A 27,399-nucleotide genomic window follows, 5' to 3' on the forward strand; every position below is an offset into this window, starting at 1 on the left:
TCCCTCCTCCCTCCTCCGTGTCCCCGCCGGGCGCGGACTCTGGCCGGCAGCGCATTCCAAATGCATGGGCTCCCCTTTCCGAGCGCCGCGCTCCTTTTGAACTGCGAGGATTTTCTCCGAGGCGAAGTTCAAATGTGCGCCCGTTATTTATTTATCAGCCCCGCTATGTATTATTCATTTATTTAAAAATGTATGGCAGCTGCGAGCCCCGTGTCCCACCGCCCCGCGACGGCCGGGCCAGGTGGGGCCGGGCCGGCCCCGCCGCGAGCCTGGCGCGGTGGCCGCACGCCTGGGTGACCTTGGGGACAGCCCGGAGGGTCCCCAAAGCCTGGGTGACCTTGGGGACAGCCCGGAGGGTCCCCAAGCCTGGGTGACCTTGGGGACAGCCCGGAGGGTCCCCAAAGCCTGGGTGACCTTGGGGACAGCCCGGAGGGTCCCCAAGCCTGGGCAGAGCAAAGTGTCCCCAAGCCTGAGTGACCCTGGGGACAGCCCGGAGGGTCCCCAAAGCCTGGGTGACCTTGGGGACAGCCCGGAGGGTCCCCAAGCCTGGGTGACCTTGGGGACAGCCCGGAGGGTCCCCAAAGCCTGGGTGACCTTGGGGACAGCCCGGAGGGTCCCCAAAGCCTGGGTGACCTTGGGGACATCCCAAAGTGTCCCCAAGCCTGGGCAGAGCAAAGTGTCCCCAAGCCTGAGTGACCTTGGGGACAGCCCGGAGGGTCCCCAAAGCCTGAGTGGCCTTGGGGACATCCCAAAGTGTCCCCAAAGCCTGGGTGACCTTGGGGACAGCCCGGAGGGTCCCCAAAGCCTGGGTGACATTGGGGACAGCCCGGAGGGTCCCCAAAGCCTGGGTGACCTTGGGGACAGCCCGGAGGGTCCCCAAAGCCTGGGTGACATTGGGGACAGCCCGGAGGGTCCCCAAAGCCTGGGTGACCTTGGGGACAGCCCGGAGGGTCCCCAAGCCTGGGTGACCTTGGGGACAGCCCGGAGGGTCCCCAAGCCTGGGTGACCTTGGGGACAGCCCGGAGGGTCCCCAAAGCCTGAGTGACCTTGGGGACATCCCAAAGTGTCCCCAAAGCCTGGGTGACCTTGGGGACATCCCAGAGTGTCCCCAAGCCTGGGCAGAGCAAAGTGTCCCCAAGCCTGAGTGACCCTGGGGACATCCCAAAGTGTCCCCAAGCCTGGGTGACCTTGGGGACAGCCCGGAGGGTCCCCAAAGCCTGAGTGACCTTGGGGACAGCCCGGAGTGTCCCCAAGCCTGGGCAGAGCAAAGTGTCCCCAAGCCTGAGTGACCCTGGGGACATCCCAAAGTGTCCCCAAAGCCTGGGTGACCTTGGGGACAGCCCGGAGTGTCCCCAAGCCTGGGCAGAGCCGGCTGGGGCCGCGGGGCATGCGGGAGCTGCCGTGGCCCCGGTGCCGGTGCCGGTGCCGGTCCCGTGCCGGTGCCGGTCCCGTGCCGGTGCCGGTGCCGGTGCCGGTGCCGGTGCCGGTGCCGGTGCCGTGCCCCGCGCTTCTCTTCGGGCTCGGTGGCGAGGCGGTGCCACCGCCTGTCCCCGAGCCAGGGGCTGCAAGGGGCTGGCGCTGCGCTCTCAGGAGGCAGCAAAAAAAGGCAGAAAAAGGAAAAAACGGGGCCGGCTTTTCTTTCCACACCGCGGGAAAGGACGAGGAGGAGGAGGAGGAGGAGGAGGAGGAGGAGGGGACACATCCAGCCCCGCTGGCATCTCGCTGTCCCCGCGGGGCTGAAGGCCCTGGAAGGGCTCAGGATGCTGCGGGACCCCCGGGACCCCCGAGGAGCCGCCGCCGCCCGGGACCCCCGGCGGGACGGGCGCTAATTGAGACCGCTCGGCCCCGCCGGCCCGGCCCGGCCCGGCTGCCCCGGGGGCGCATTGTCCGCCCGGGCGGGCGATGTAATCCCCGGGCGGACAAAGCCCCGGGCGGACAAAGCCCCCCGGCCGCTCCGCTCGAGGGCCCCGAGCTGCCCACGGAGAAAATCACCCCGAGCTGCCCACGGAGAAAATCACCCCGAGCTGCCCACGGAGAAAATCACCGCTGGGTCAGCCCCGAGTCCCGCGGCCCCGGAGCCCCGGAGCCCCGGGATGTGCGGCCGGGCGGGACCCGAGGGGCTCGTAATGCCCTAAAAAACGGGGAGATGTTCTGGAAAAGGGATGTGGGACCCCTCGTACCGCCCTAAAAACCGGGGAGATGTTCTGGAAAAGGGATGTGGGACCCCTCGTACCGCCCTAAGGACTGGGGAGATGTTCTGGAAAAGGGATGTGGGGTCAGAGTGGGACCCCGAGGGGCTCGTACCGCCCTCAAAACCAGCAGAGAAATGTTCTGGAAAAGGGATGTGGGACCCCTCGTATCGCCCTAAAAACCGGGGAGATGTTCTGGAAAAGGGATGTGGGACCCCTCGTACCGCCCTAAAAACCGGAGAGATGTTCTGGAAAAGGGATGTGGGACCCCTCGTACCGCCCTAAGAACCGGGGAGATGTTCTGGAAAAGGGATGTGGGACCCCTCGTACCACCCTAAAAACCGGGGAGATGTTCTGGATAATGGATGTGCGGCCGGGCGGGACCCCGAGGGGCTCGTACCTAAAAATGGGCAGGGAAATGTTCTGGGAAAAGAATCCCAGGATCCCAGAATTCCAGAATCCCAGAATTCCAGAATCCCGGAATCCCAGAGGATTTGGGGTGATCCATGAGGGTTTCGGGTGATCAGTGAGGGTTTGGGATGCTCCATGAGGATTTGGGATGATCCACAAGGATTTGGGGTGATCAGTGAGGGTTTGGGATGATCAATGAGGATTTGGGGTGATTAATGAGGATTTGGGGTGATCCACAAGGATTTGGGGTGATCAGTGAGGGTTTGGAGGAGCTCAGTCAGGATTTGGGATGATTAATGAGGATTTGGGGTGATCAATGAGGGTTTGGGATGATCAATGAGGGTTTGGGATGATCCACGAGGATTTGGGGTGATTAATGAGGATTTGGGGTGATCCACAGGGATTTGGGGTGATCAGTGAGGATTTGGGGTGATTAATGAGGATTTGGGGTGATTAATGAGGATTTGGGGTGATCCACAGGGATTTGGGGTGATTAATGAGGATTTGGGGTGATCCACAGGGATTTGGGGTGATCAGTGAGGATTTGGGATGATTAATGAGGATTTGGGGTGATCAATGAGGGTTTGGGATGATCAATGAGGGTTTGGGATGATCCACGAGGATTTGGGGTGATTAATGAGGATTTGGGGTGATCCACAGGGATTTGGGGTGATCAGTCAGGATTTGGAGCTGACACAACCCCTCACTCCATTTTTTGCAGAGCAGAATTCCCACCTCGCCCCGATCCAGCCCCATCCCTGACCGGGACCGGGAATGGAACCAGGAATGGGACCAGGAATGGGACCGGGAACGGGAACAGAACCGGGACCGGGACCGGAACCGGGACCGGGACCAGGAATGGGACCGGGACTGGGAACAGGACCGGGAACAGAACCGGGACCGGAACTGGGACCAGGAATGGGACCAGGAATGGGACCGGGACCGGGAACAGAACCGAGACCGGGACCGGGACCAGGAATGGGACCGGAAACGGGACCAGGACCGGGAACAGAACCGAGACCGGGACCAGGAATGGGACCGGGAACGGGACCAGGACCAGGACCAGAACCGGGACCGGGACCGGGCTGGAAGACCCGGAGCCTTGGGAAGAGCCCCGAGCGCAGAGCCCCGGCGGGCTCGGGGCTCCCTGCCCGGGAGCCGGGGCGGCTCTTGGGGCTCGGCTCCGGGCCCCGTCGGCGCCGCGCTCCCGAGGACCCGCGGTGAGTTTGGGGCTCTCCCGTTCCCCCGTTCCCGCGGGCCCCGCTGGGTCAGCACCGGCAATCCCAAATTCCAAACCTTTCCCACATTTTTCCTCATTCCCAGTTTTTAACCCTCTAAAGGTGTGATAGGGCTGGATTTGGGATCCCTCACTGATCCTGAGAGGCCTCAAAATCCCAAATTCCGAACCTTTCCCACATTTTTCCTCATTCCCAGTTTTTAACCCTCTAAAGGTGTGATAGGGCTGGATTTGGGATCCCTCACTGATCCTGAGAGGCCTCAAAATCCCAAATTCTGAACCTTTCCCACATTTTCCCTCATTCCCAGTTTTTAACCCTCCAAAGGTTTCCCTGTTCCCGTTTCCTGCTCCCGTTCTCTTCTCCCGTTCCCTTCTCCCATTCCCTGTTCCCGTTTCCCTGTTCCTGTTTCCCTTGTTCCCGTTTCCTTCTCCCGTTCCCTTCTCCCATTTCCCTGTTCCCATTTCCCTGCTCCTGTTCCCTGTTCCCATTCCCATTCCCATTCCCATTCCCACTCCCGTTCCCATTCCCATCCCCATTCCCATTCCCATTCCCATTCCCATTCCCATTCCCCATTCCCATTCCCATTTTCCCATTCCCATTCCCATTCCCATTCCCATTCCATTCCCACTCCCATTTCCACTCCCATTCCCATTCCCATTCCATTTCCCTTTTCCCCGTTCCCATTCCGTTCCCGTTCCCATTCCCATTCCCATTTTCCCGTTCCCGTTCCCGCTCCCGCCGTGCCCGCGAGGCGGCCCCGCGTGCTTCGGAGCGTGGGACGCGGTCTGCGCGGCTGCTCCCACGCCCGCCTGGCCTCCCTATGCAACGGGAATTAATTCCATTGGAATACGGTAATTAAGGCATCGCCCCCTGCCCAGCCGGGTGCTCCTCACGAGCTTCCCTTCTCCCTCTTTTCTCCCGGCCTTTCTTCCCACCCCCTCTCTCCCTCCCTTTTCCCCAATTTCCCCCAGTTTCCCCAATTTCCCCCAGTTTCCCCCAATTTCCCCCAGTTTCCCCCAATTTCCCCCAGTTTTCCCCAATTTCCCCCAGTTTTCCCCAATTTCCCCCAGTTTCCCCCAATTTCTCCCCAATTTTCCGCCATTTCCCCCCAATTTCCCCAGTTTTCCCCCTTTCCCCCCGATTTCCCACAATGTTTTCCCCCTTCCCCCATTTTCCCCCTGTTTCTGTCCAATTTTCGACAATTTCCCCCCAATTTCCCCCAGTTTTCCCCCAATTTCCCCCAATTTCCCCTAGTTTTCCCCAATTTCCCCCAGTTTTCCCCCATTTCTCCCCAATTTTCCCCCATTTCCCCCCAATTTCCACCCAATTTCCCCCTTTCCTCCCAATTTTCCACAACGGATTTCCCCTTTTCCCCAATTTTCCCATTCCCCCTCCAATTTTCCAAAATTTCTCCCTTTCCCCCAGTTTTCCCCCTTTCCCCCCGATTTTCCACAATGTTTTCCCCCTTCCCCACAATTTCCCCCCATTTCCCCACAATTTCCCCCTTTTCCTCCCAATTTTCCACAACCTTTTTCCCCTTTTCCCCAATTTCCCCATTTTCCCTCCAATTTTCCACAATTTTCCCTAATTTTTCCCCAATTTCCCCCCAACTTCCCCAATTTCCTTCCAGTTTTCCCCAAATTTCCCCCCAATTTCCCACAATTTTCCCCCAATATCCCCCTTTCCCACCAATTTTCCTCAATTTCCCAATTTTCCCCCAAATTTCCCCAGTGTTTTCCCCCTTTTCCCCACAAATTTCCCCAATTTTCCTCCTTTCCCCAATTTCCCCCAATTTTTTCCCCTTTCCCCCCAACTTTCCCAAATTTTCCCCAATTCCCCCCCTTTTCTCCCTTTGTCCCCATTTTTCAGCCTTTCCCCCAATTTTCTCTATTTTTTCCCCAATTTTCCCCAATTTCCCCCCATTTTTCCACCCTTCCCTCTCGCTTCTCTGCCCCAAGGAGTTTTCCCTAAATCCCAAATAAATTCCCAGCTCCATCCCAGCCCTTTTCCTGCTCGATCCATCCTTGGCCAACGGTTGTGGCCCAAAAAAACCTCCCAAAAAAACCCAAAAAAAGTCAAATTTGGAGCCTCTCTGATCCTCAAATTCCCAAAATTCCCTTTTTTTTTCCCCGGCCTTGGATGGGTGGGTGAAGCTTTTTTTGGGATTTCTCCCAGGGTTTTTGGGGAGATGGGAAAGGAAGGAATTGAGGATTGAAGGGGATTCCAACACCCAAAAAACAAAAACAAAACCAAAAAAAATTTGGGAATGGGAAAAACTTGGGAAAAAAAAAAATCATTTTTTTCTCCCCCAATTTTTTCCCATTCCCAAATTTTCCCAGCCCAAGGTGGGATTTATCCCCCGGAGCCAGCGGAGGTTTAGAACCTGTAAAAACAGAAATAAAAGGAAAATAAATCTCTCTGGGATATTTTATATCCATCTATATTTGTATTTTAATTTCCCTTTTTTACCCCCAATCCACTCATAAAGCAAAAAAAAGGAAAAAAAAAGGAAATTTGGGAAAAATTCAGAAAAGCAGAAAAGCCCCCGGGGGTTTCCCGGGAGAGTTGCTGGGATTTCTTTGTTTAAAATTGGGAATATTTTAAGGGAATGTTGGGAATATTTAAAGGGGATTAAATTCCAGGGAAACTTAAAAAGCCACCTGGAACAAGAAATAGGCTGGGATTATAATATAAATATATGAATATTAAAATATATATATATATATATGTATATATATATATATATATACAAATATAAAAAGATATATACAATAGATAAATAGATATACTATTAATATACTATATTAATAGGATATTAATACTATATTAATAATATTACAGTATAATCATATTATATAAATTAATATAGATAAAATATATAAATATAAAAATATACAATAGCCCAAAATATAGAAATCTAAAATTACATGTATGTGTATAAATATATAAACAAATAAACACATATCTAACAAACAAACAAACAAATATATAAAAATATATATATCTTTAGGGCATTTTATATAGATATTTATTTTTATATCGAATTTTTTCATTTCCCTGGCCTGGATTCCTGACTGGGAGCCACTTTGGGAGTTTCCCTTTGGCTCCAGTTTGGGTGGAAATCGAGGGAAATTGGGATTTTTTGGGATGAATTCTGGGTTTTTGGGATGAATTTTGGGGTTTTGAGTGGTTTTGGGATGACTTTTTTTTTTCCCCCCGCCTTCCCCACGCGGCGAAGGAAAACAAGGGAGGATGAGTTTTTATTTTTTAATTCTTTTGTCTCCTCTCGGTTCTAATCCAGCCCGGCCTCCTCCTTTGCCGTTCACAATTTTATTCCATTGCTGGGAGGGAAAAAAAAAAAAAATATTAAAAAATAAAAGAGGAAAAAATAGAATGTATTTTAATTAAATTTTAAAATGAATTAAAGAGGAAAAAGGGAAAGGAAGGAAGGATGGAGGGAGACCCGAGCTGCTCCCGGGGTGATCCCGAGGATTCCGTTCCTTGTGGTGCCACCTCCCAGTAATTCCTGTGGATTAAAAAAAAATTAAAATAAAATAAAATAAACGTAAAGGAAGTGCTGGGGATTGGGGGAAAGACGGGAGGAAAAAAAAATAGGGAAAGGAAAAAAACTGGGGAAAATTTGGCTGTAATGGGAAATCTCTATTTTGGGAAAACAAAGAAATTCATCTCTCAGGCCGAAATCTTATTTTGGTAAAAAATGAGAAAGAAATTCAGCTTTACATCGGAATCTCCCCATTCTGCCAAAGCCAGGAAATTTTCTTTAAGGCCAAAATGTCATTTTGGAAAACCAGGGATTTTTGCGTTTAAGGCCAAATTTCGCCATTTTAGCAAACCAAGAAAATTCCCTTCAAGACCAAATCCTCCCATTTTAAGAAACCCAGGAAATTCACTTTAAGGCCAAATTTCTCCCATTTTGGCAAACCCAGGAAATTCCCTTTAAGACAAAATCCCCGAATTTTGGCAAACCCAGGAAATTCTGTTTAATACCAAATCCCCCCATTTCAACCCAGGAAATTCCCTTTTGAGGCCAAATCCCCCAATTTTGGCAAACCCAGGAAATTCCCTTTTGAGGCCAAATCCCCCAATTTTGGCAAACCCAGGAAATTCTGTTTAAAACCAAATCCCCCCATTTCAACCCAGGAAATTCCCTTTAAGACAAAATCCCCAAATTTTGGCAAACCCAGGAAATTCTTTTTAATACCAAATCCCCCCATTTCAACCCAGGAAATTCCCTTTTGAGGCCAAATCCCCCAATTTTGGCAAACCCAGGAAATTCCCTTTTGAGGCCAAATCCCCCAATTCTGGCAAACCCAGGAAATTCCCTTTAAGATGAAATCTCCCCATTTCAACCCAGGAAATTCCCTTTTGAGGCCAAATCCCCCAATTTTGGCCAACCGAGGCCCCGGCTCCTTTGTGGGTTTCTTTGTTCCTTCCCCCCGGGCCGGCCCCAGGAGCAAATCAGCGTCATTTGCATATTCAGATGAGGGGGCCCAGCTGCCGGCATGCAATTAGCCACCCTAATCATAATCAGGGTGATTGCGGCGCTTCCCGCCATCGAGCCCGGCTCGGCGAGCTGGGGACGAGCACGATGGCTGGTTTGGGATTTGGGGGTTTTGGGGTTTTTTGGGGATTTTGGGTTTTTTTGGGGGTTTTGGGGGGTTTGGGGTGGGTTTTTTTTGGGTTTTTTTGGGGTTTTTTGGGGTTTTTTGGGTTTTCTCCCTGGCTGGTCCTGGCGCCTTCGCCTCGCGGTTCAACTCGCGTTTCCCGCCCGGGTTGGGCCGGGATGTTTCCGGAACGTTCCGTGTCCCGCCCCGCGTGGGTGGCACGCAGAACCTCGAGAAGGGGCCAAAATCCCCAAAATCCCCCAAATCCCCCAAATCCCCAAAATCCCCCAAATCCCCAAAATCCCCAAAATCCCCCAAATCCCCAAATCCCCAAATCCCCCAAATCCCCAAATCCCCAAATCCCCCAAATCCCCCAATTCCCCAAAATCCCCCAAATCCCCAAATCCCCAAAATCCCCAAAATCCCCCAAATCCCCAAAATCCCCCAAATCCCCAAAATCCCCAAAATCCCCAAAATCCCCCAAATCCCCAAATCCCCAAATCCCCCAAATCCCCAAATCCCCAAATTCCCCAAAATCCCCCAAATCCCCCAAATCTCCAAATCCCCCAAATCCCCCAAATCCCCCAAATCCCCCAAATCCCCCAATCCCCAAAATCCCCCAAATCCCCCAAATCCCCCAAATCCCCAAATCCCCAAAATCCCCCAAATCCCCAAAATCCCCCAAATCCCAAAATCGCCAAAATTCCCCAAAATCCCATTTTTTTGGCCTCTGGGAGGTGGCAGGAGGTGACACCTGGGACGTGGCACCTGGCAGTGTTTTCCTGGAGGAGCCCCAGAATGGGAACGGGAATGGGATCAGGAACGGGATTGGGAACGGGAATGGGACTGGGATGGGATCAGGAATGGGATTGGGACTGGGATGGGATCAGGAACGGGATCGGGAACGGGAATGGGAGTGGGATGGGATCAGGAATGGGATTGGGAACGGGAATGGGACTGGGATGGGATCAGGAATGGGAATGGGATTGGGATGGGATCAGGAACGGGATTGGGAACGGGAATGGGACTGGGATGGGATCAGGAACGGGATTGGGATTGGGATGGGATCAGGAACGGGATTGGGATTGGGATGGGATCAGGAACGGGATTGGGACTGGGATGGGACTGGGATGGAGGCAGGAATGGGACTGGGATTGGGATGGGAATGAGAATGGGATCAGGAATGGAATTGGGACTGGGATGGGACTGGGATGGGGGCAGGAATGGGAACAAGAATGGGACAGGGAATGGTTTGGGAATGGGGTTGGGAAAGGCCTGGGAATGGGGTTGGGAACGGGATTGGGAATGGGATGGGATCAGGAACAGGATTGGGACTGGGATGGGATCAGGAATGTGATCAGAAACAGGATTGGGACTGGGATGGGACTGGGATGGAGGCAGGAATGGGATTGGGACTGGGATGGGATCAGGAATGGGAATGGGAATGGGATTGGGACTGGGATGGAGGCAGGAATGGGAATGGGAACAAGAATGGGACAGGGAATGGCCTGGGAATGGGGTTGGGAATGGGATTGGGAATGGGACAGGGACGGGACAGGAATTAATATTTTATTTTGTTTTTTTATTTTATTTTTAAATTTAATTTTTTATTTTACTTGATGTTACTTTCTATTTTATTTTATTTTTTATTTTATTCTATTTTATTATATTTATCTATTTATTTTATTCATGTTATTTATTTATTTTAATTACATTCCTATTTCTTTTCTTTATTTTAATTGTATTCATTTATTTATTCATTATATTTTCTTCGATCATCCTAGTGTATTTTATTTATTTATTATTATACTTTATTTACTTATTCCAGTGTGGTTTAATTATTATTATTATATTTTATTTATTTATTCTAGTGTACTTTATTTATCCATTGAAATTTATTTACTTATTTACTTATTTATTTTTTTTTTAATTATTAAACCCAAAAATTGGGTTGAATTTTCCATTTTTAATGGATAAAATTCCACGTGGGAGCCATGGCAGGAGCAGGTTCAGATCCCCCACGGGGACATTCCAGAATCCACCTCAAAAATCCCATTTTTCACCCCAAATTGGGTTTTTTTGTTGGGTTGTTTTTTAATTATTTTGTGGCTGGGTTTTCCCATCTCCACCAGGAAAATACAGGAAATTCCCTTTTATTTCTAATTTTTTGTTTTTGTTTTTCTGCAGTGGAAACAAATCCTCACAACCCCGAAAAAGCCTCCAAACCACCCAAATTTAACAAAAAAATTATTAAAAAATCAGTTTCTCTGCTTCTTTCCCAGCATTCCCCATCCTGGATTTCTTTATTTGAATCCCAAATCCTGAGCAGAATGGGGGAAAAAAACCCCAAAAAACCCCAAAAAACCCCAAATCTGTCATTTCAATGCTCTTCTGCTCTTTAATAAAGGGAAATTCTCATTTTTCTTCTGCTCCACCAGGAGCTGGAAAACCTCGTGGCTTTGGCAATTCCTGGGATTTCCAAATTTTGGGATCGTGGCTTTTGGGGTTTTTTGGTTTTTGGGTTTTTTTGGGTTTTTTTCACCCCTGGATGTTCCTGTTTTGGGGGAAATGGGATGGGAGGATGAGCAGAATTTGGGGACATCTGTGTCCCCTTGTGTCCATGGGAGAATCCTTCCCAAAATCCCTTTTATGTGCCCAAAATCCCGTTTTTTGTACCCAAAACGGGGATTTGTGGCTGAGCTCCCGCGTGTTCTCCATCAGGGAAATTCCCTCTGCGCATCCCAAATTTCTCTAATTATTGATAAATTTTTTTTTTGCGGTTTTTTTTTGTTTGGGTTTTTTTTGTTTTGTTTTGTTTTGGTTTGGTTTGGTTTTTTTTTTTTTTTTTTTTTTTTTTTGTTTTTTTTTTTTTTGCGATTCTTGGAAAGTTCGGGAATTTGGGGAATTTTGGGCTTCTTGGAAACCCAAAATTCCAGGGTTGGGCTCCAGGCGTTCCCAAAGCTGGGGAGGAAGGGATGAAGGGCGGGATGGAGCCGCCTCCTCCTCCTCCTCCTCCTCCTCCTCCTCGTTTCCCGTCTCCCCCAATCCGGGAAGAGCTGGAATTCATCCCTATGGAAATTTATGCAAATGAATTCCCGCCTGGACACTCAAACTGTTCCCAGCCTGGCGAGGAGGGGGCAGGGACCCCCGGGAACCCAAATTCCCCCAAATTCCCCCCAGTTTTCCCCAAATCCCCCCAAATCCCCCCAAATTCCCCCAAATTCCCCCTGAATTCCCCCGAATTCCAGCAAATTCCCCCAAATTCCCCCCAAATTCCCCCAAATTCCCCCCAAATTCCCCCAAATTCCCCCAAATTCCCCCAAATTCCCCCAAATTCCCCCAAATCCGGCTCTGGGTCCCTGATTTTCCCCCGGGGCTCTTTTGGGGAGCCGGGAGGTTCCAGTGGCTCCCCTGAGCCCTGGGAAATAGGAACGGGAAAAGCTGGATCTGTTTAATTTGGGAAAAGCTGGATCTGTTTAATTTGGGAAGAGATTCATCTGTTTAATTTGGGAAAAGCTGGATCTGTTTCATTTGGATCTGTTCAATTTGGATCTGTTTGTTTTAATTTGGGAAAAGCTGGATCTGTTTAATTTGGGAAGAGATTCATCTGTTTAAATTGGCTCTGTTTAATTTGGATCTGTTTGTTTTAATTTGGATCGGATTAATCTGGGGAAATCTCGATCTGTTTCAGGGCAACGCTAACCAATAAACCAAGGATTCCAGGGTAGGAAAACCAGGATTTTGCATTTCTGGAAATGCTCGTGGAGTGTGGACATTCCTGGGGACGGCAAGTGACATTGGGTGTGTCCATCCCTGACCATCCCATCCCATTATCCCATCCCATCCCATCCCATCCATCCCATAAATTCCATCCCATCCCATCCCATCCCATTATCCCATCCCATCCCATCCCATTATCCCGTCCCATCCCATCCCATCCCATCCCATCCCATCCCATCCCATCCCATCCCATCCCATCCCTGTCCCCGCTGTCCCCTTGTCCCCAAGAGACCCCGGCCTGAGGATTGCGCCTGGTCAGGAATTCCTGGGATCGGGTGGGAAGTGCCACTGTCACCTGTCCCAAAGTGCCACTGTCACCTGTCCCCTTTCCTGTTTGGGTGGCACACGTTGGGGACAGGTTGGGGACAGGTTTGGGACAGGTAGGACAGGCTGGGGACAGGGGGGACACATTGGGGACAGGTTTGGGACAGGTGGCACACACTGGGGACAGGCTGGGGACAGGTTGGGGACAGGTTTGGGACAGGTTGGGGACAGGTGGCACACACTGGGGACAGGTTGGGGACAGGTTGGGGACAGGTTTGGGACAGGTTTGGGACAGGTGGCACACACTGGGGATGGGTTGGGGACAGGTTGGGGACAGGTTTGGGACAGGTTGGGGACAAGTGGCACACATTGGGTACAGGTTTGGGACAGGTGGGACAGGCTGGGGACAGGCTGGGGACGGGTTTGGGACAGGTTGGGGACAAGTGGCACACATTGGGGACAGGGCCAGGTTGCTCCAGCCCCAACAGGTCCCCGCCGAGCCTCATCCCAGCCCCACAATTCCCGTTTTTTCCATCTTTTAACCAAATTTCAAGGCAAAGCCCCAGCCCCAGCAGGACCCGGGCAGAGTTTGGTGACTCCAGCTCTGTCCCCTCCGCAGGGGACAGCTCCAAAATGCCACCAGACCTCTCTGGGTGACAAAGAGCCGTGACAAACCTCAGCAGGGACATCCCCGAAATCCCCAATCCCTCTCACCTCCAAATATCGAGCTACACATTAAATCAGGGATGGGAAAAAATATTTAAAAAATAAACCCCGCGATCGATACAATCGATAAAAGGAGGGAAAGGCGAGGCGGCCGGGGGGAAGCGTGGCAGTTTGTTATGCTAACCGAGGGGGGCTGCGAGGGGGGACGAGTCGGAGAGGTCTGAAGAGCAAGGAGTTCACAGGCCCTCTGCTTTTGTCATGCTAAAAGTGCAACCCACCAAATATACACAGGCAGCTGCTCGATGGAGCGTGAAATACGAGCGATTTCTGCGGCCCCGGGTAATGCGATGCAGCCCCGGGACAATGCCCGCCCGCCGCCTTTGTGCGCCACGGGAAACTTCGATTTTCATTTGATTTTTTTTTTTTTTCTCCCCTCTTTTAGGGACTGGGATGGGGGGAACGACGAGCGGCCGGCCAAAGGGACGGAGGTGCGAAGTTCCATCCCCCCGGGGCCGGTGGAGCGCGGCTCGGCCCGGCTGAAGCGGGGATGTGGCCGCCGGGAGGATTTTGGGGACGTTGCGGGGACGATCGGGGCCCGCGAACCGGCGGAGTCCCGCGGCGGCCGCGCCTTTGCTGATGCTAATGGGCGGCGGTGGAAAATCGGCCCTCAAAGCCGCCTTTGTGTCCCGCGGGGCCGGGGGTGCTCCGAGCATCCAGCTCATCCATCTTCCACCCCCCCAAAGCTCGCCGTTCGCCGGGAGCGGCGCCCGGGGGGCTCCGGGGCTCCCGGGGCTCCGCTCTCCTCCCGTCATGTCAAAACTGGGGGGATTTGGGGGTTTTTTTGGGGGGGTTTGGGGGCTCAGGGCATGCAGGCGGCGGAGATGATGGAGCAGGCGGAGTCCCTGGACGCTGGCAGCCGGGATTGGGTCATTTTGGGGGAATTTGGGGGATTTTGGCAGCGCGGTCCACGGGCGGAGGGGATGGAGTGGGGGGCACGGCGGGGGCTGCCCAGGGGAGGGGTTTTGGGGTGTCACCCCCCAAAGGAGGGTCCCCGAGCCCTCGGGGGATGCTCCGGGCACGGGAGGAGGCGACATCTGGTGGGAAGCGCATCCCGTCGCCAGGGAGATCGATACCCATGATCGGTATCCATGATCGGTATCCATGATCGATACCCATGATCGATACCCATGATCGATATCCATGATCGATATCCGTGGCAACCCCCGGGAGCGGCGGCGCGCCTGGACCGGGGCAGTGCCGAGCCCCGGGGGCACCGGGATGGGCCAGGACGGGCCGGGATTACCGTGGGGTCCCACCGGGGCAGGGGTCCTGGCACTGGGATTTGGGTCCTGGCACTGGGATTTGGGTCCTGGCACTGGAATGGGGGTCCTGGCACTGGGATGGGGGTCCTGGCACTGGGATTTGGGTCCTGGCACTGGGATGGGGGTCCTGGCACTGGGATTTGGGTCCTGGCACTGGGATGGGGGTCCTGGCACTGGGATTTGGGTCCTGGCACTGGGATGGGGGTCCTGGCACTGGGATTTGGGTCCTGGCACTGGGATGGGGGTCCTGGCACTGGGATTTGGGTCCTGGCACTGGGATTTGGGTCCTGGCACTGGGATGGGGATCCTGGCACTGGGATTTGGGTCCTGGCACTGGGATTTGGGTCCTGGCACTGGGATGGGGATCCTGGCATTGGGATGGGGCTCCTGGCACTGGGATTTGGGTCCTGGTACTGGGATTTGGGTCCTGGCACTGGGATTTGGGTCCTGGCACTGGGATTTGGGTCCTGGCACTGGGATGGGGATCCTGGCACTGGGATGGGGGTCCTGGCACTGGGATTTGGGTCCTGGCACTGGGATTTGGGTCCTGGCACTGGGATTTGGGTCCTGGCACTGGGATTTGGGTCCTGGCACTGGGATGGGGATCCTGGCACTGGGATTTGGGTCCTGGCACTGGGATGGGGGTCCTGGCACTGGGATTTGGGTCCTGGCACTGGGATGGGGGTCCTGGCACTGGGATGGGGGTCCTGGCACTGGGATTTGGTTTTATTCCTCATTCTGCCGCTCTGCTTTGGTTGGTAATAAATTAAATTAATTCAATTAAAGTCGAGTCTGGTTTGTGTGGGCCGGCTTGCGTGGGTCCCAGGCGTTCGCCCAGGGTCAGCGCAGGGCGGGGCTGAGGGCGGGCCCGCGGGTGCGATTGATCAATTCCCGATATCGGCGATCGATGCCCGCGCGGCGCTGCGGGCTGGCGCCGCCGGGATTCGAACCCTCGGCCCCGCCGCTCCCGCCGGGCCGCGCCCGCGGAACCGCGCGCCGCGCACGGCCCGCCCCCCTCCCACCGCCACCCTGTCATTGGTAGATAGCCTGCCAATCAAAGGGAACACGGCCGTGGATTGGTCGATGAGAGGGGCGTGCCCGTGGGGGCGTGGTTTCCTGCGGGCGCCTTTGCGCTGACCCGGCATGGTGGGAGCGAGCGGGGGACCGGGGGAACGGGGGAACGGGGAGACCGGGGGAGCCGGGGGAGCGGGGGGAGCGGGGAGACCGGGAGGGACCGGGGGAACCGGGGAGACCGGGGAGACCGGGGGGAGCGGGGGAACGGGGGAACGGGGAGACCGGGAGGGACCGGGGGAGCGGGGGGAGCGGGGAGACCGGGGGGAGCGGGGGAACGGGGGAACGGGGAGACCGGGGGAACGGGGAGACCGGGGGAATGGGGGGACAGGGGAGACCGGGGGAATGGGGGGACCGGGGGAATGGGGGGACCGGGGGGACCGGGGAGACCGGGGGAGCGGGGTGACCGGGAGCGACCGGGGAGACCGGGGGGACCGGGGAGACCGGAGGGACCGGGGAAGCGGGGGGACCGGGGGATCGGGAGGACCGGGAGGGACCGGGGGTCCTGAGTGGCGGATTCATGGCCAGGCTGTCCGGGGGTCCCGGGCTGGCCATGGGCCGGGGTCGCTGCAGTGCCACCGGCGGGACAGTCCTACCGGGGGTCCCCGGGCTCGGTCCTGCCGGGGGTCCCTGCCCGGGAGTTTCCCATCGGGGGTGCCCCAGCCCCGTGCCCCCAGCCCCGGTGCCCCCGGTGACCCCAGTGTCCCCCCGGTGCCGCGGTGCCCCCGGTGCCGGTGCAGGCGGTGATGGGGGTGCAGGTGGTGGTCACCCTGCTGGCCGCCAGCCTGATGCAGAAGCTGGCACCGCACTGCTCCTTCGCCCGCTGGCTGCTCTGCAATGGCAGGTACGGCCCGGGGCACCCCGGGGACCCCGGGGACACCCTGGGGACACCCTGGCACCCTGGGGACACCCTGGGGACACCCTGGCACCCTGGGGACACCCTGGGCACCCTGGGGACACCCTGGGGACACCCTGAGGACACCCTGGGGACACCCTGGACATGCTGGGGACACCCTGGGCACCCTGGGGACACCCTGGGGACACCCTGGGGACCCTGGGCACACCCAGGGGACACCCTGGACATGCTGGGGACACCCAGGGGACACCCTGGGGACACCCTGGGCACCCCGGGGACACCCTGGGAACACCCTGGGGATACCCTGGGGACACCCTGGAGACACCCTGGGGACCCTGGACACGCTGGGGACACCCTGGGGACACCCTGGGCACCCCGGGGGCATCCTGGGGACACCCTGGGGACACCCAGGGGACACCCTGGGGACACACTGGGGGCACCCTGGGGACGCCACCCCGCTGTCCCCACAGCCTGTACCGTTACAAGCACCCCACGGACGAGGAGCTGTGCGCCCTGGCCGGGAAGCAGCGCCCCAGGAGCAGGAGGGACAGGTCAGCGTCACCCCAGGGTGCTGGGGGGGAAATGTCGGGGTCGGGGTCACCCCAGGGTGCTGGGGGGGTGACGCAGCGTCAGCACCCCCGGCTGTCCCGCAGGAGGCACGGAGGGGTGGCAGAGGACCGAGGGCTGTGGGTGCCCTGCGACATCGACCTGCAGCTGGACACCAGCCCCATCACGGCCGTGGACGCGCTGGGTACTGCCCGCCCTGAGCCCCCCTGTGCCCCCCTGAGCCCCCCTGAGCCCAACCTGTGCCCGCCCTGTGCTCGCCCTGTGCCCCCCTGAGCCCAACCTGTGCCCCCCTGTGCCCACCTGGGAGCAGGGAGTGACCCCTGGGAGTGACCCCTGGGAGTGGGGAGTGACCCCTGGGAGTGAGGAGTGACCCCTGGGTGCAGGGAGTGACCCCTGGGAGTGGGGAGTGACCCCTGGGAGTGAGGAGTGACCCCTGGGAGTGACCCCTGGGGAACCCGCATGGTGTCCCCAGCACGGTGTCCCCACGGATGTCCCCCCGGGATGTCCCCCCGAGGTGTCCCCACGGGTGTCCCCAGCATGGTGTCCCCACGGGTGTCCCCACGGGGTGTCCCCACGGGATGTCCCCACTGGTGTCCCCCCAGGGTGTCCCCACGGGTGTCCCCCTGGGATGTCCCCCCGAGGTGTCCCCATGGGTGTCCCCCCGGGGTGTCCCCCCTCGGTGACGTGTCCCCCCGCAGTGCTGCGCCATTTCCTGGACTACCAGTGGTTCGTGGATTTCTCCGTCTACGCCGGCGCCGTCTACGTCTTCAGCGAGGGCTACTTCTGCCTGGCCAGCCCCGCCAGGGAGACCCACCTGGGCGTGCTCTGGTGCCTGCTCACCCTCCTCTTCTGCCTGTACCCTGCCTGTGGGTGCCAGGCTGCAGGGGGAGCCCCCCGCCCTTGCTTCGCCTCCCAGCTGGGGCGCAAATCTGAATTTCAGGGGTCGTTTGTGATGAATCTCACAGAGGAGGGGCTGGTGGGTTCATGGTGATGTTTGGGGGTGAGCAGAGGGGTGAAATCTGAATTTCAGGGGTTGTTTGTGATGAATCCCACAGAGGAGGGGCTGGTGGGTTCATGGTGATGTTTGGGGGTGAGCAGAGGGGTCAGATCTGAATTTCAGGGGTCGTTTGTGATGAATCCCACAGAGGAGGGGCTGGTGGGTTCATGGTGATGTTTGGGGGTGAGCAGAGGGGTCAAATCTGAATTTCAGGGGTTGTTTTTGATGAATCCTGCAAAGGAGGAGGAGGAGGTGATGTTTGGGGGTGAGCAGAGGGGTCAGATCTGAATTTCAGGGGTCGTTTCTGACCAGTCCCACAGAGGAGGGGCTGGTGGGTTCATGGTGATTTTTTGGGGTGAGCAGAGGGGTCAGATCTGAATTTCAGGGGTCGTTTCTGACCAGTCCCACAGAGGAGGGGCTGGTGGGTTCATGGTGATGTTTGGGGGTGAGCAGAGGGGTGAAATCTGAATTTCAGGGGTCGTTTGTGATGAATCCCACAGAGGAGGAGGAGGTGATGTTTGGGGGTGAGCTGAGGGGTCAGATCTGAATTTCAGGGGTTGTTTCTGACCAGTCCCACAGAGGAGGAGAGGATGGGTTCATGGTGATGTTTGGGGGTGAGCAGAGGGGTCAGATCTGAATTTCAGGGGTTGTTTGTGACGATGGAGGTGATGGGTTCATGGTGATGTTTGGGGTGAACAGAGGGGTCAGATCTGAATTTCAGGGGTCCTTTCTGACCAGTCCCACAGAGGACGGGGTGGGGGTGGGCTCACGGTGACAGCGGGGGTCTCGGCGGGGCCGGGGTCCCCCGGTGTCCCCGCTTTCCTTGACAGCCTCGCACCCAGCAAGGTTTTCCTGACGCTGCTGCGGCACTATTTCCGCTCCGAGGAGGGCGGCGAGCGCTCCGTGTGCCTCAGCGCCGCCCTCGTCTTCCTCCTCCTCGCCATGCTGGCCCTGCTGGTCCGTGAGGAGTACCTGGAGTTCGGCCTGGAGGCCGGTGGGTGACGGGCACGGGGGGGACGGGGTGCTGGGGGCACCCAGGGGTCACTCCCTGCACCCAGGGGTCACTCCTCACTCCCAGGGGTCACTCCCTGCACCCAGGGGTCACTCCCTGCACCCAGGGGTCACTCCCAGGGGTCACTCCCCGCTCCCAGGGGTCACTCCCTGCACCCAGGGGTCCCTCCCAGGGGTCACTCTCTGCACCCAGGGGTCACTCCCCACTCCCAGGGGTCACTGCCAGGGGTCACTCCCTGCACCCAGGGGTCACTCCTCACTCCCAGGGGTCACTCCATGCACCCAGGGGTCCCTCCCAGGGGTCACTCCCTGCACCCAGGGGTCCCTCCCAGGGGTCACTTGCTGCACCCAGGGGTCTCTCCCCACTCCCAGGGGTCACTCCCCACTCCCAGGGGTCCCTCCCAGGGGTCACTCGCTGCACCCAGGGGTCTCTCCCCACTCCCAGGGGTCTCTCCCCACTCCCAGGGGTCACTCCCTGCACCCAGGGGTCACTCCTCACTCCCAGGGGTCACTCCCCACTCCCAGGGGTCCCTCCCAGGGGTCACTCCCTGCACCCAGGGGTCCCTCCCAGGGGTCACTTGCTGCACCCAGGGGTCTCTCCCCACTCCCAGGGGTCTCTCCCCACTCCCAGGGGTCACTCCCTGCACCCAGGGGTCTCTCCCCACTCCCAGGGGTCACTCCCCACTCCCTGGTCACTCCCTGGTCACTCACTGGTCACTGGTCACTCACGGTCACTCACGGTCACTCCGCAGGGCTGGCCGGAGTCTCTGCGAGCCTGGAGCCCATCCTGAAGCCGCGGGGCTGGGAGTGGACGTGAGTGGGTGTGGGGGGTCCCGGCCCGTTCTGGGGCCGTTTTTGGGAGGTTTGGGGCTCCCGGCCCGTTCTGGGGCCGTTTTTGGGAGGTTTGGGGCTCCCGGCCCATTCTGGGGCTGTTTTTGGGAGGTTTGGGGCTCCCAGCCCGTTCTGGGGCCGTTTTTGGGAGGTTTGGGGCTCCCGGCCCGTTCTGGGGCCGTTTTTGGGAGGTTTGGGGCTCCCGGCCCGTTCTGGGGCCGTTTTTGGGAGGTTGGGGACAGCCAAGCCCGGCCCTGTCCCCGTGTCCCCAGGCTGCCGCTGGCCTCGCTGGCCTTCAAACTGGGGCTGGTGGCCCTGAGCTCCTTCCTGGGCACCTGCCTGACCTTCCCGGGGCTGCGCCTGGCACAGACACACCTGGACGCGCTCAGCATGGCCCGGGACCGGCCCCTGACACAGTCAGTGACACCTGGGACAGTGGGGACACCTGGGGGGACACCTGGGGGGACACCTGGCACACCTGGGACAGTGGGGGACACCTGGGGGGACACCTGGGCACACCTGGACACACCTGGACGCGCTCAGCATGGCCCGGGACCGGCCCCTGACACAGTCAGTGACACCTGGGACAGTGGGGGACACCTGGGAGGACACCTGGGGACAGTGGGGACACCTGGGGGGACACCTGGTGGGACACCTGGACACACCTGGACGCGCTCAGCATGGCCCGGGACCGGCCCCTGACACAGTCAGTGACACCTGGGGACACCTGGGGACAGTGGGGGACACCTGGGGAGGGAGGGAGTGCTCGGTGCTGGAACCCCCCGGCTCTGGGGGAGGTTTGGGGTGGGAGGGGAGGGGGCCTTGGGGTCCCCATGGGTCCCTGTGGGTCTGTGGGGTCTCTGTGGGGTCCCCGTGGGTGCCCGTGGGTCCCTGTGGGTGCCACCCCCGCAGGGCCCTGCTGCACCTGGGGTCTCTGTGGGGTCCCCATGGGTGCCCGTGGGTCCCTGTGGGTGCCACCCCCACAGGGCCCTGCTGCACCTGGGGTCCCTGTGGGTCTGTGGGGTCCCTGTGGGTCTATGGGATTCCCCGTGGGTCCCTGTGGGTGCCACCCCCGCAGGGCCCTGCTGCACCTGGGGTTCCTGGCTCCCGTGCTGGTGGTGCTGCTGTGGGTGCGGCCGCTGGGCCGGGACCTCCTGCGCCAGGCCCCGCTGGGCCGGCAGCCGGGCCAGATGTGAGTGCACAGCTGGGGACCCTGTGACCCCGTGACCCCTGTGACCCGTGACCCCTGTGGCAGCGTCCCCACAGTCACCCCGAGTGACACTCAGTGTCCCCTGTGAATCAGGGTCCTGTCCCCAGCCTGTCCCCAGCCCCGTGTCCTGTGTCACCTGTGGATTGGGGTTCTGTCCCCAGCCCTGTGTCCCTGTCCCTGTCCCCAGCCCCATGTCCCCTGTCCCAGCCCCCTGTCCCCATCCCGTGTCCCCATCCCCGTATCCCTGTCCCTATCCCTGTCCCTGTCCCCATGTCCCTGTCCCCATGTCCCTGTCCCCATCCCCTGTCCCCATCCCCGTCCCCATCCCGTGTCCCCAGCCCCATCCCTGTCCCCGTCCCCCTGTCCCATCCCCTGTCCCATCCCTGTCCCATCCCTGTCCCATCCCTGTCCCCATCCCTGTCCCCATCCCTGTCCCATCCCTGTCCCATCCCTGTCCCCATCCCTGTCCCATACCTGTTCCCATCCCTGTCCCATCCCCTGTCCCATCCCTGTCCCATCCCTGTCCCATCCCTGTCCCCATCCCTGTCCCCATCCCCATCCCTGTCCCATCCCTGTCCCATCCCTGTCCCATCCCTGTTCCCATCCCTGTCCCATCCCTGTCCCCTCCCTGTCCCCATCCCTGTCCCGTCCCTGTCCCGTCCCTGTCCCACCCCTGTCCCGTCCCTGTCCCCGCAGGCTCTCGGACTCTGCCTTCGACACGCTGCGGCTCTGGGCCGTGGTGTGGCTGTCGCTGCTGCGGCTGCTGGGGACGCGCCTCCACCTGCAGGCGTACCTGGGGCTGGCGCAGCGCTGGGCGCGCCGCCTGCGCCGGGAGGCGGGCCGGCTCCGGGCCCGGGACCTGCAGCAGCGGGTCCGGGACGGGAACGGGACGGGAACGGGATGGGAACGGGATGGGAACGGGAATGGGAACGGGACAGGGCCAGCTCCGGGCCCGGGACCTGCAGCAGCGGGTCCGGGACGGGAACGGGATGGGAACGGGATGGGAACGAGACGGGAACGGGATGGGAACGGGATGGGAACGGGACAGGGCCGGCTCCGGGCCCGGGACCTGCAGCAGCGGGTCCGGGACGGGAACGGGATGGGAACGGGATGGGAACGGGATGGGAACGGGACAGGGCCGGCTCCGGGCCCGGGACCTGCAGCAGCGGGTCCGGGACGGGAACGGGACGGGAACGGGATGGGAACGGGATGGGAACGGGATGGGAACGGGATGGGAATGGGATGGGAACGGGATGGGAATGGGATGGGAACAGGAATGGGAACGGGACAGGGCCGGCTCCGGGCCCGGGACCTGCAGCAGCGGGTCCGGGATGGGAACGGGATGGGAATGGGACAGGAACGGGATGGGAATGGGATGGGAACGGGACAGGGCTGGCTCCGGGCCCGGGACCTGCAGCAGCGGGTCCGGGACAGGAACGGGACGGGAATGGGACGGGAACGGGACGGGAACGGGATGGGAACGGGATGGGAATGGGATGGGAACGGGAACGGGACAGGGCCGGCTCCGGGCCCGGGACCTGCAGCAGCAGGTCGGGACGGGAATGGGAACGGGACTGGGACAGGGACCGGCACCGGGATGGGCATGGGGATTGGGACTGGGACCGGGAATGGGAACGGGACTGGGACCGGGACCGGGACTGGGACTGGGATTGGGGTCAGGACTGGGGTCAGGATTAGCACTGGGGTTGGGAGCAGGACCAGGATCGGGATTGGGGTTGGGGCGTCGCTGCCGGCATTCCCACTGAGAACTCCGGCATTCCCACTGAGAATTCCGAAATTCCCGCTGAGCATTCCCAGCTCCCGCAGATCGCCAGGATTTACTGCTACGTGTCCGTGGTGAGCCTGCAGTACCTGGGGCCCGTGATCCTCACGCTGCACTGCGCCCTGCTGCTCAAGACGCTGGGTGAGGAGGGGTCTGGGGGCTTTGGGGTGGCCTGGGGGAGCTCAGGAGGTCACTGCTACCCCAACTGTCCCCAGCGGTCACAGCCCCCCGCTCGGGCTGTCCCACGGTTCTGTCCCGTGGTTCTGTTCTGCTTTGCAGTGGGGACAAACTCGGTGCTGTGTCCCACAGGGACCCCCAGACCTGTCCCCTGCCCCACAGAGACCCCCAGACCTGTCCCCTGCCCCACAGACACCCCCAGACCTGTCCCCTGCCCCACAGGGACCCCCAGAGCTGTCCCTTGTCCCACAGACACCCCCAGACCTGTCCCCTGTGTCCCACAGACACCCCCAGACCTGCCCCTTTCCCACATGGACCCCCAGAGCTGTCCCCTGTGTCCCACAGAGACCCCCAGACCTGTCCCCTGCCCCACAGAGACCCCCAAGCTGTCCCACAGGGACCCCCAGACCTGTCCCTTGTCCCACAGACACCCCCAGACCTGTCCCCTGTGTCCCACATGGACCCCCAGACCTGTCCCCTGCCCCACAGAGACCCCCAGACCTGTCCCCTGTGTCCCACATGGACCCCCAGACCTGTCCCCTGCCCCACAGACACCCCCAGACCTGTCCCCTGTGTCCCACAGGGACCCCCAGACCTGTCCCCTGTCCCACAGGGACCCCCAGACCTGTCCCCTGTGTCCCACAGGGACCCCCAGACCTGTCCCCTGTCCCACAGGGACCCCCAGACCTGTCCCCTGTGTCCCACAGGGACCCCCAGACCTGTCCCCTGTCCCACAGACACCCCCAGACCTGTCCCCCATGTCCCACAGGGACCCCCAAGCTGTCCCACAGGGACCCCCAGACCTGTCCCCTGCCCCACAGGGACCCCCAAGCTGTCCCACAGGGACCCCCAGAGCTGTCCCCTGTGTCCCACAGACACCCCCAGACCTGTCCCCTGTGTCCCACATGGACCCCCAGACCTGTCCCCTGTCCCACAGGGACCCCCAGACCTGTCCCCTGTGTCCCACAGGGACCCCCAGACCTGTCCCCTGCCCCACAGAGACCCCCGAGCTGTCCCACACGGACCCCCCGAGCTGTCCCCTGCCCCACAGACACCCCCAGACCTGTCCCCTGTGTCCCACATGGACCCCCAGACCTGTCCCCTGCCCCACATGGACCCCCAGACCTGTCCCCTGCCCCACAGACACCCCCAGACCTGTCCCCTGCCCCACAGACACCCCCAGACCTGTCCCCTGCCCCACAGGGACCCCCAGACCTGTCCCCTGTGTCCCACAGGGACCCCCAGACCTGTCCCCTGTCCCACAGACACCCCCAGACCTGTCCCCTGTGTCCCACAGGGACCCCCAGACCTGTCCCCTGTGTCCCACAGACACCCCCAGAGCTGTCTCCCATGTCCCACAGGGACCCCCCAAGCTGCCCCACAGGGACCCCCAGACCTGTCCCCTGCCCCACAGAGACCCCCGAGCTGTCCCACACGGACCCCCCGAGCTGTCCCCCGTGTCCCGCAGGCCACCACTCCTGGGGGCTGTACCCCGAGTCCCCCGCCGTGTCCCCGGCAGCGCCGGCGGCCCCACCACGCCCCGGGGGCGACGCGGACGGGGACGTGCAGGTGGTGGTGCAGGAGATCTCGGGGGTCCTGGGCTGCATCTTCACCCCCCTCTTCTTCCGAGGACTCTTCTCCTTCCTCACCTGGTGGGTGGCCGCCTGCCAGGTGGTCACCAGCCTCTTCGGCCTCTACTTCCACCAGTACCTGGCAGCGTCCTGACTGGGAGGGACTGGGAGGGACTGGGAGGGACTGGATGCTGCCGGTCCCTCGCTGCTGCCTTGTCTGCTTGTCCCACTTTGAGGACGCACACGGGGACAGGGGTGCCACCAGGACGGGTTTTGTGTCACCGCTTGCCTGTCCCTCGTGGGGACACTCCGGGGCTGCCTTTTCCTGGAGGGCAGCGGCTCCTGGCGAGCTGGGGACACGGTGGGGACCTCCGGGAGCGGCCAGCAGAGGTTTCGGGGTGTTCCCAGCTGAGCCGGAGGGGTTTTGGAGGGGATTTTTGAGGGGGTTTTGGAGGGGATTTTTGAGGCGGTTTTTGGAGGGGGTTTTTGGAGGGTCTCTGCACCCCGCCGTCACCCCCCGTGCTGCTGTTTCACAATAAACAAGTGACACCAGTATTGTCCTCACCCCAAAGCTGCTCTGGGTGTCCCCAAACCCCCGTCCCGGGGCAGGAGCAGACCTGTCCCTGTCCCTGGGGTCACCGGGGCCGTGGGGACAGGGCGGGGGTCCCTGTGACCGGGCTGGCCCACGGGTGGGTGCTGCTGCAGCCGCGTGAAACAGGATTAGCAGGTCTGGGCTGGCGGCAGAAAGGGCCGGGGGCTCTGATCCTGTTTGATTGCCTTGTAATGGTCTTAATTCCCTCTGCCGAGGGCCGGGAGCGGCGCTGGGCCGGGGTTAACTGGGCTAATCCAGCTCCTCCTCCTCCTCCTCCTCCTCCTCCTCCTCCTCCTCCTCCTCCTCCTCCTGCTGCTGCTGCTGCTGCTGCTGCCCGGGAATCCTCGCCGTGGATGTTTGAGGAAAAAGAATTAGAAGAAAAGAGGGGGAAAGTCCCATTTTGCAGGCGGGGAATCCAAAGTCCAGCCAGGGCTAGGAGGAAATGGGGAGCCCAAAGCCCATCTCAGTGAGAAATGGGGAGCCCAAAGCCCATCCCAGCAGGAAATGGGGAGCCCAAAGCCTATCCCAGTGAGAAATGGGGAGCCCAAAGCCCAGTTTAGGAGGAAATGGGGAGCCCAAAGCCCATCCCAGCAGGAAATGGGGAACCCAAATCCCATCCCAGTGGGAAATGGGGAGCCCAAAGCCTATCCCAGTGAGAAATGGGGAGCCCAAAGCCCAGTTTAGGAGGAAATGGGGAGCCCAAACCCCATCCCAGTGAGAAATGGGGAGCCCAAAGCCCATCCCAGCAGGAAATGGGGAGCCCAAAGCCTATCCCAGTGAGAAATGGGGAGCCCAAAGCCCAGTTTAGGAGGAAATGGGGAGCCCAAAGCCCATCCCAGCAGGAAATGGGGAACCCAAATCCCATCCCAGTGAGAAATGGGGAGCCCAAAGCCCATCCCAGTGAGAAATGAGGAGCCCAAATCCCATCCCAGTGGGAAATGGGGAGCCCAAACCCCATCCCAGCAGGAAATGGGGAGCCCAAAGCCCTGCCAAAATGGGGAACCCAAAGCTCATCCTAGTGAGAAATGGGGAGCCCAAATCCCATCCCAGTGAGAAATGGGTAGCCCAAAACCCAGTTTAGGAGGAAATGGGGAGCCCAAAGCCCATCCCAGCCCATCCCAGTGGGATTTGGGAGCGTTCCCGGGGGTTCGGGGCACGGGCTGTCCCGGTCCCGGTGCCCCGAGCCGCGGAGCGATGCCGGGGCCGGGCTGCGGCGGGGCAGCCGCGCAGACGGAGCCTCCCCCGGGAGCTGCCCAGACGGGTGACCCTGCCGGCGGCGACAGGGACAGATCGAGCAGCCGGCGGCGCGGACAGCGAGGGGCGGCCCCGACCCGCTCCGGCCCCGCTCCGCCTGCCGGGATTCGGGGGCTCCAGCCGGGACAGGGACACCGGGACGTTCTGCTCTTCCCGGGGATCCGGCTCGGATCCGGGAGATGCTGGGGCGGGGGATCGTCCTGGCAGGGAGGGATGCAGGGAATCCTTTTCCATCCCATTTGCACCCCAAATGGGAGCCCTGACAGGGAGGGATGTGAGGAATCCTTTTCCCACTTTCCACCCCAAATGGGATCCCTGGCAGGAAATCCTTTTCCATCCCATATTACCCCAAATGGGATCCCTGGCAGGAAGGGATGCAGGGAATCTTTTCCCATTTCCACCCCAAATGAGAGCCCTGACAGGAAGGGATGCAGGGAATCTTCTCCCACTTTCCACCCCAAATGGGATCCGTGGCAGGGAGGGATGCAGGGAATCCTTTTCCCCTTTCCACCCCAAATGAGAGCCCTGACAGGAAGGGATGCAGGGAATCCTTTTCCATCCCATTTGCACCCCAAATGAGAGCCCTGACAGGGAAGGATGCAGGGAATCTTCTCCCAGTTTCCACCCCAAATGGGATCCGTGGCAGGAAGGGATGCAGGGAATCCTTTTCCCCTTTCCACCCCAAATGAGAGCCCTGACAGGAAGGGATGCAGGGAATCTTCTCCCACTTTCCACCCCAAATGGGATTCCTGGCAGGGGGGGATGCAGGGAATCCTTTTCCCCTTTCCACCCCAAATGGGATCCCTGACAGGGAGGGATGTGAGGAATCCTTTTCCCAGTTTCCACCCCAACTGGGATCCCTGGCAGGAAATCCTTTCCCATCCCATTTGCACCCCAAATGGGATCCCTGGCAGGAAGGGATGCAGGGAATCTTTTCCCCTTTCCACCCCAAATGAGAGCCCTGACAGGAAGGGATGCAGGGAA

The 27,399-nt window shown here is 59.1% G+C and overlaps 2 protein-coding genes across 5 annotated transcripts in view; both read left to right on the top strand.

Annotated features, from left to right (window-relative positions):
• Positions 1 to 15,274, top strand: part of LOC144247597 (uncharacterized) — a 28,949-nt gene extending 13,675 nt beyond the window's left edge. Inside the window, exons 3-5 of the mRNA XM_085562317.1 lie at positions 3,327 to 3,820; positions 12,155 to 12,264; positions 13,616 to 15,274. Of these exons, the coding sequence (XP_085418443.1) occupies positions 3,327 to 3,820; positions 12,155 to 12,165 (505 nt within the window). The 3' untranslated portion in view covers positions 12,166 to 12,264; positions 13,616 to 15,274. The remainder of the gene's footprint in view (positions 1 to 3,326; positions 3,821 to 12,154; positions 12,265 to 13,615) is intronic.
• Positions 15,275 to 15,608: 334 nt separating this feature from the next.
• On the top strand, positions 15,609 to 25,140 carry TMEM161A (transmembrane protein 161A). 4 transcript variants are annotated; one of them, XR_014950265.1, is made up of 13 exons: positions 15,609 to 15,641; positions 16,307 to 16,410; positions 16,893 to 16,973; positions 17,076 to 17,173; positions 17,688 to 17,844; positions 18,829 to 18,980; positions 19,750 to 19,810; positions 20,101 to 20,244; positions 20,907 to 21,020; positions 21,735 to 21,909; positions 22,866 to 22,962; positions 24,467 to 24,990; positions 25,036 to 25,140. XR_014950265.1 is itself a non-coding variant. In XM_085562309.1 (12 exons), exons 1-12 carry the CDS (start codon positions 15,639 to 15,641, stop codon positions 24,721 to 24,723), a joined length of 1,449 nt encoding a protein of 482 aa, XP_085418435.1. In that variant the 5' UTR covers positions 15,609 to 15,638; the 3' UTR covers positions 24,724 to 25,140. The 4 variants fall into 4 exon arrangements, 3 of the variants coding, with proteins under 3 accessions (XP_085418435.1, XP_085418436.1, XP_085418437.1); XM_085562309.1 differs by having other exon boundaries at positions 15,609 to 15,647; positions 24,467 to 25,140; XM_085562310.1 differs by having other exon boundaries at positions 24,467 to 25,140.
• Positions 25,141 to 27,399: the final 2,259 nt, after the last annotated feature.

Source organism: Lonchura striata, chromosome 28, assembly GCF_050655825.1.
Source record: "Lonchura striata isolate lonStrDom1 chromosome 28, ASM5065582v1, whole genome shotgun sequence".
NCBI lineage: Eukaryota > Metazoa > Chordata > Aves > Passeriformes > Estrildidae > Lonchura > Lonchura striata.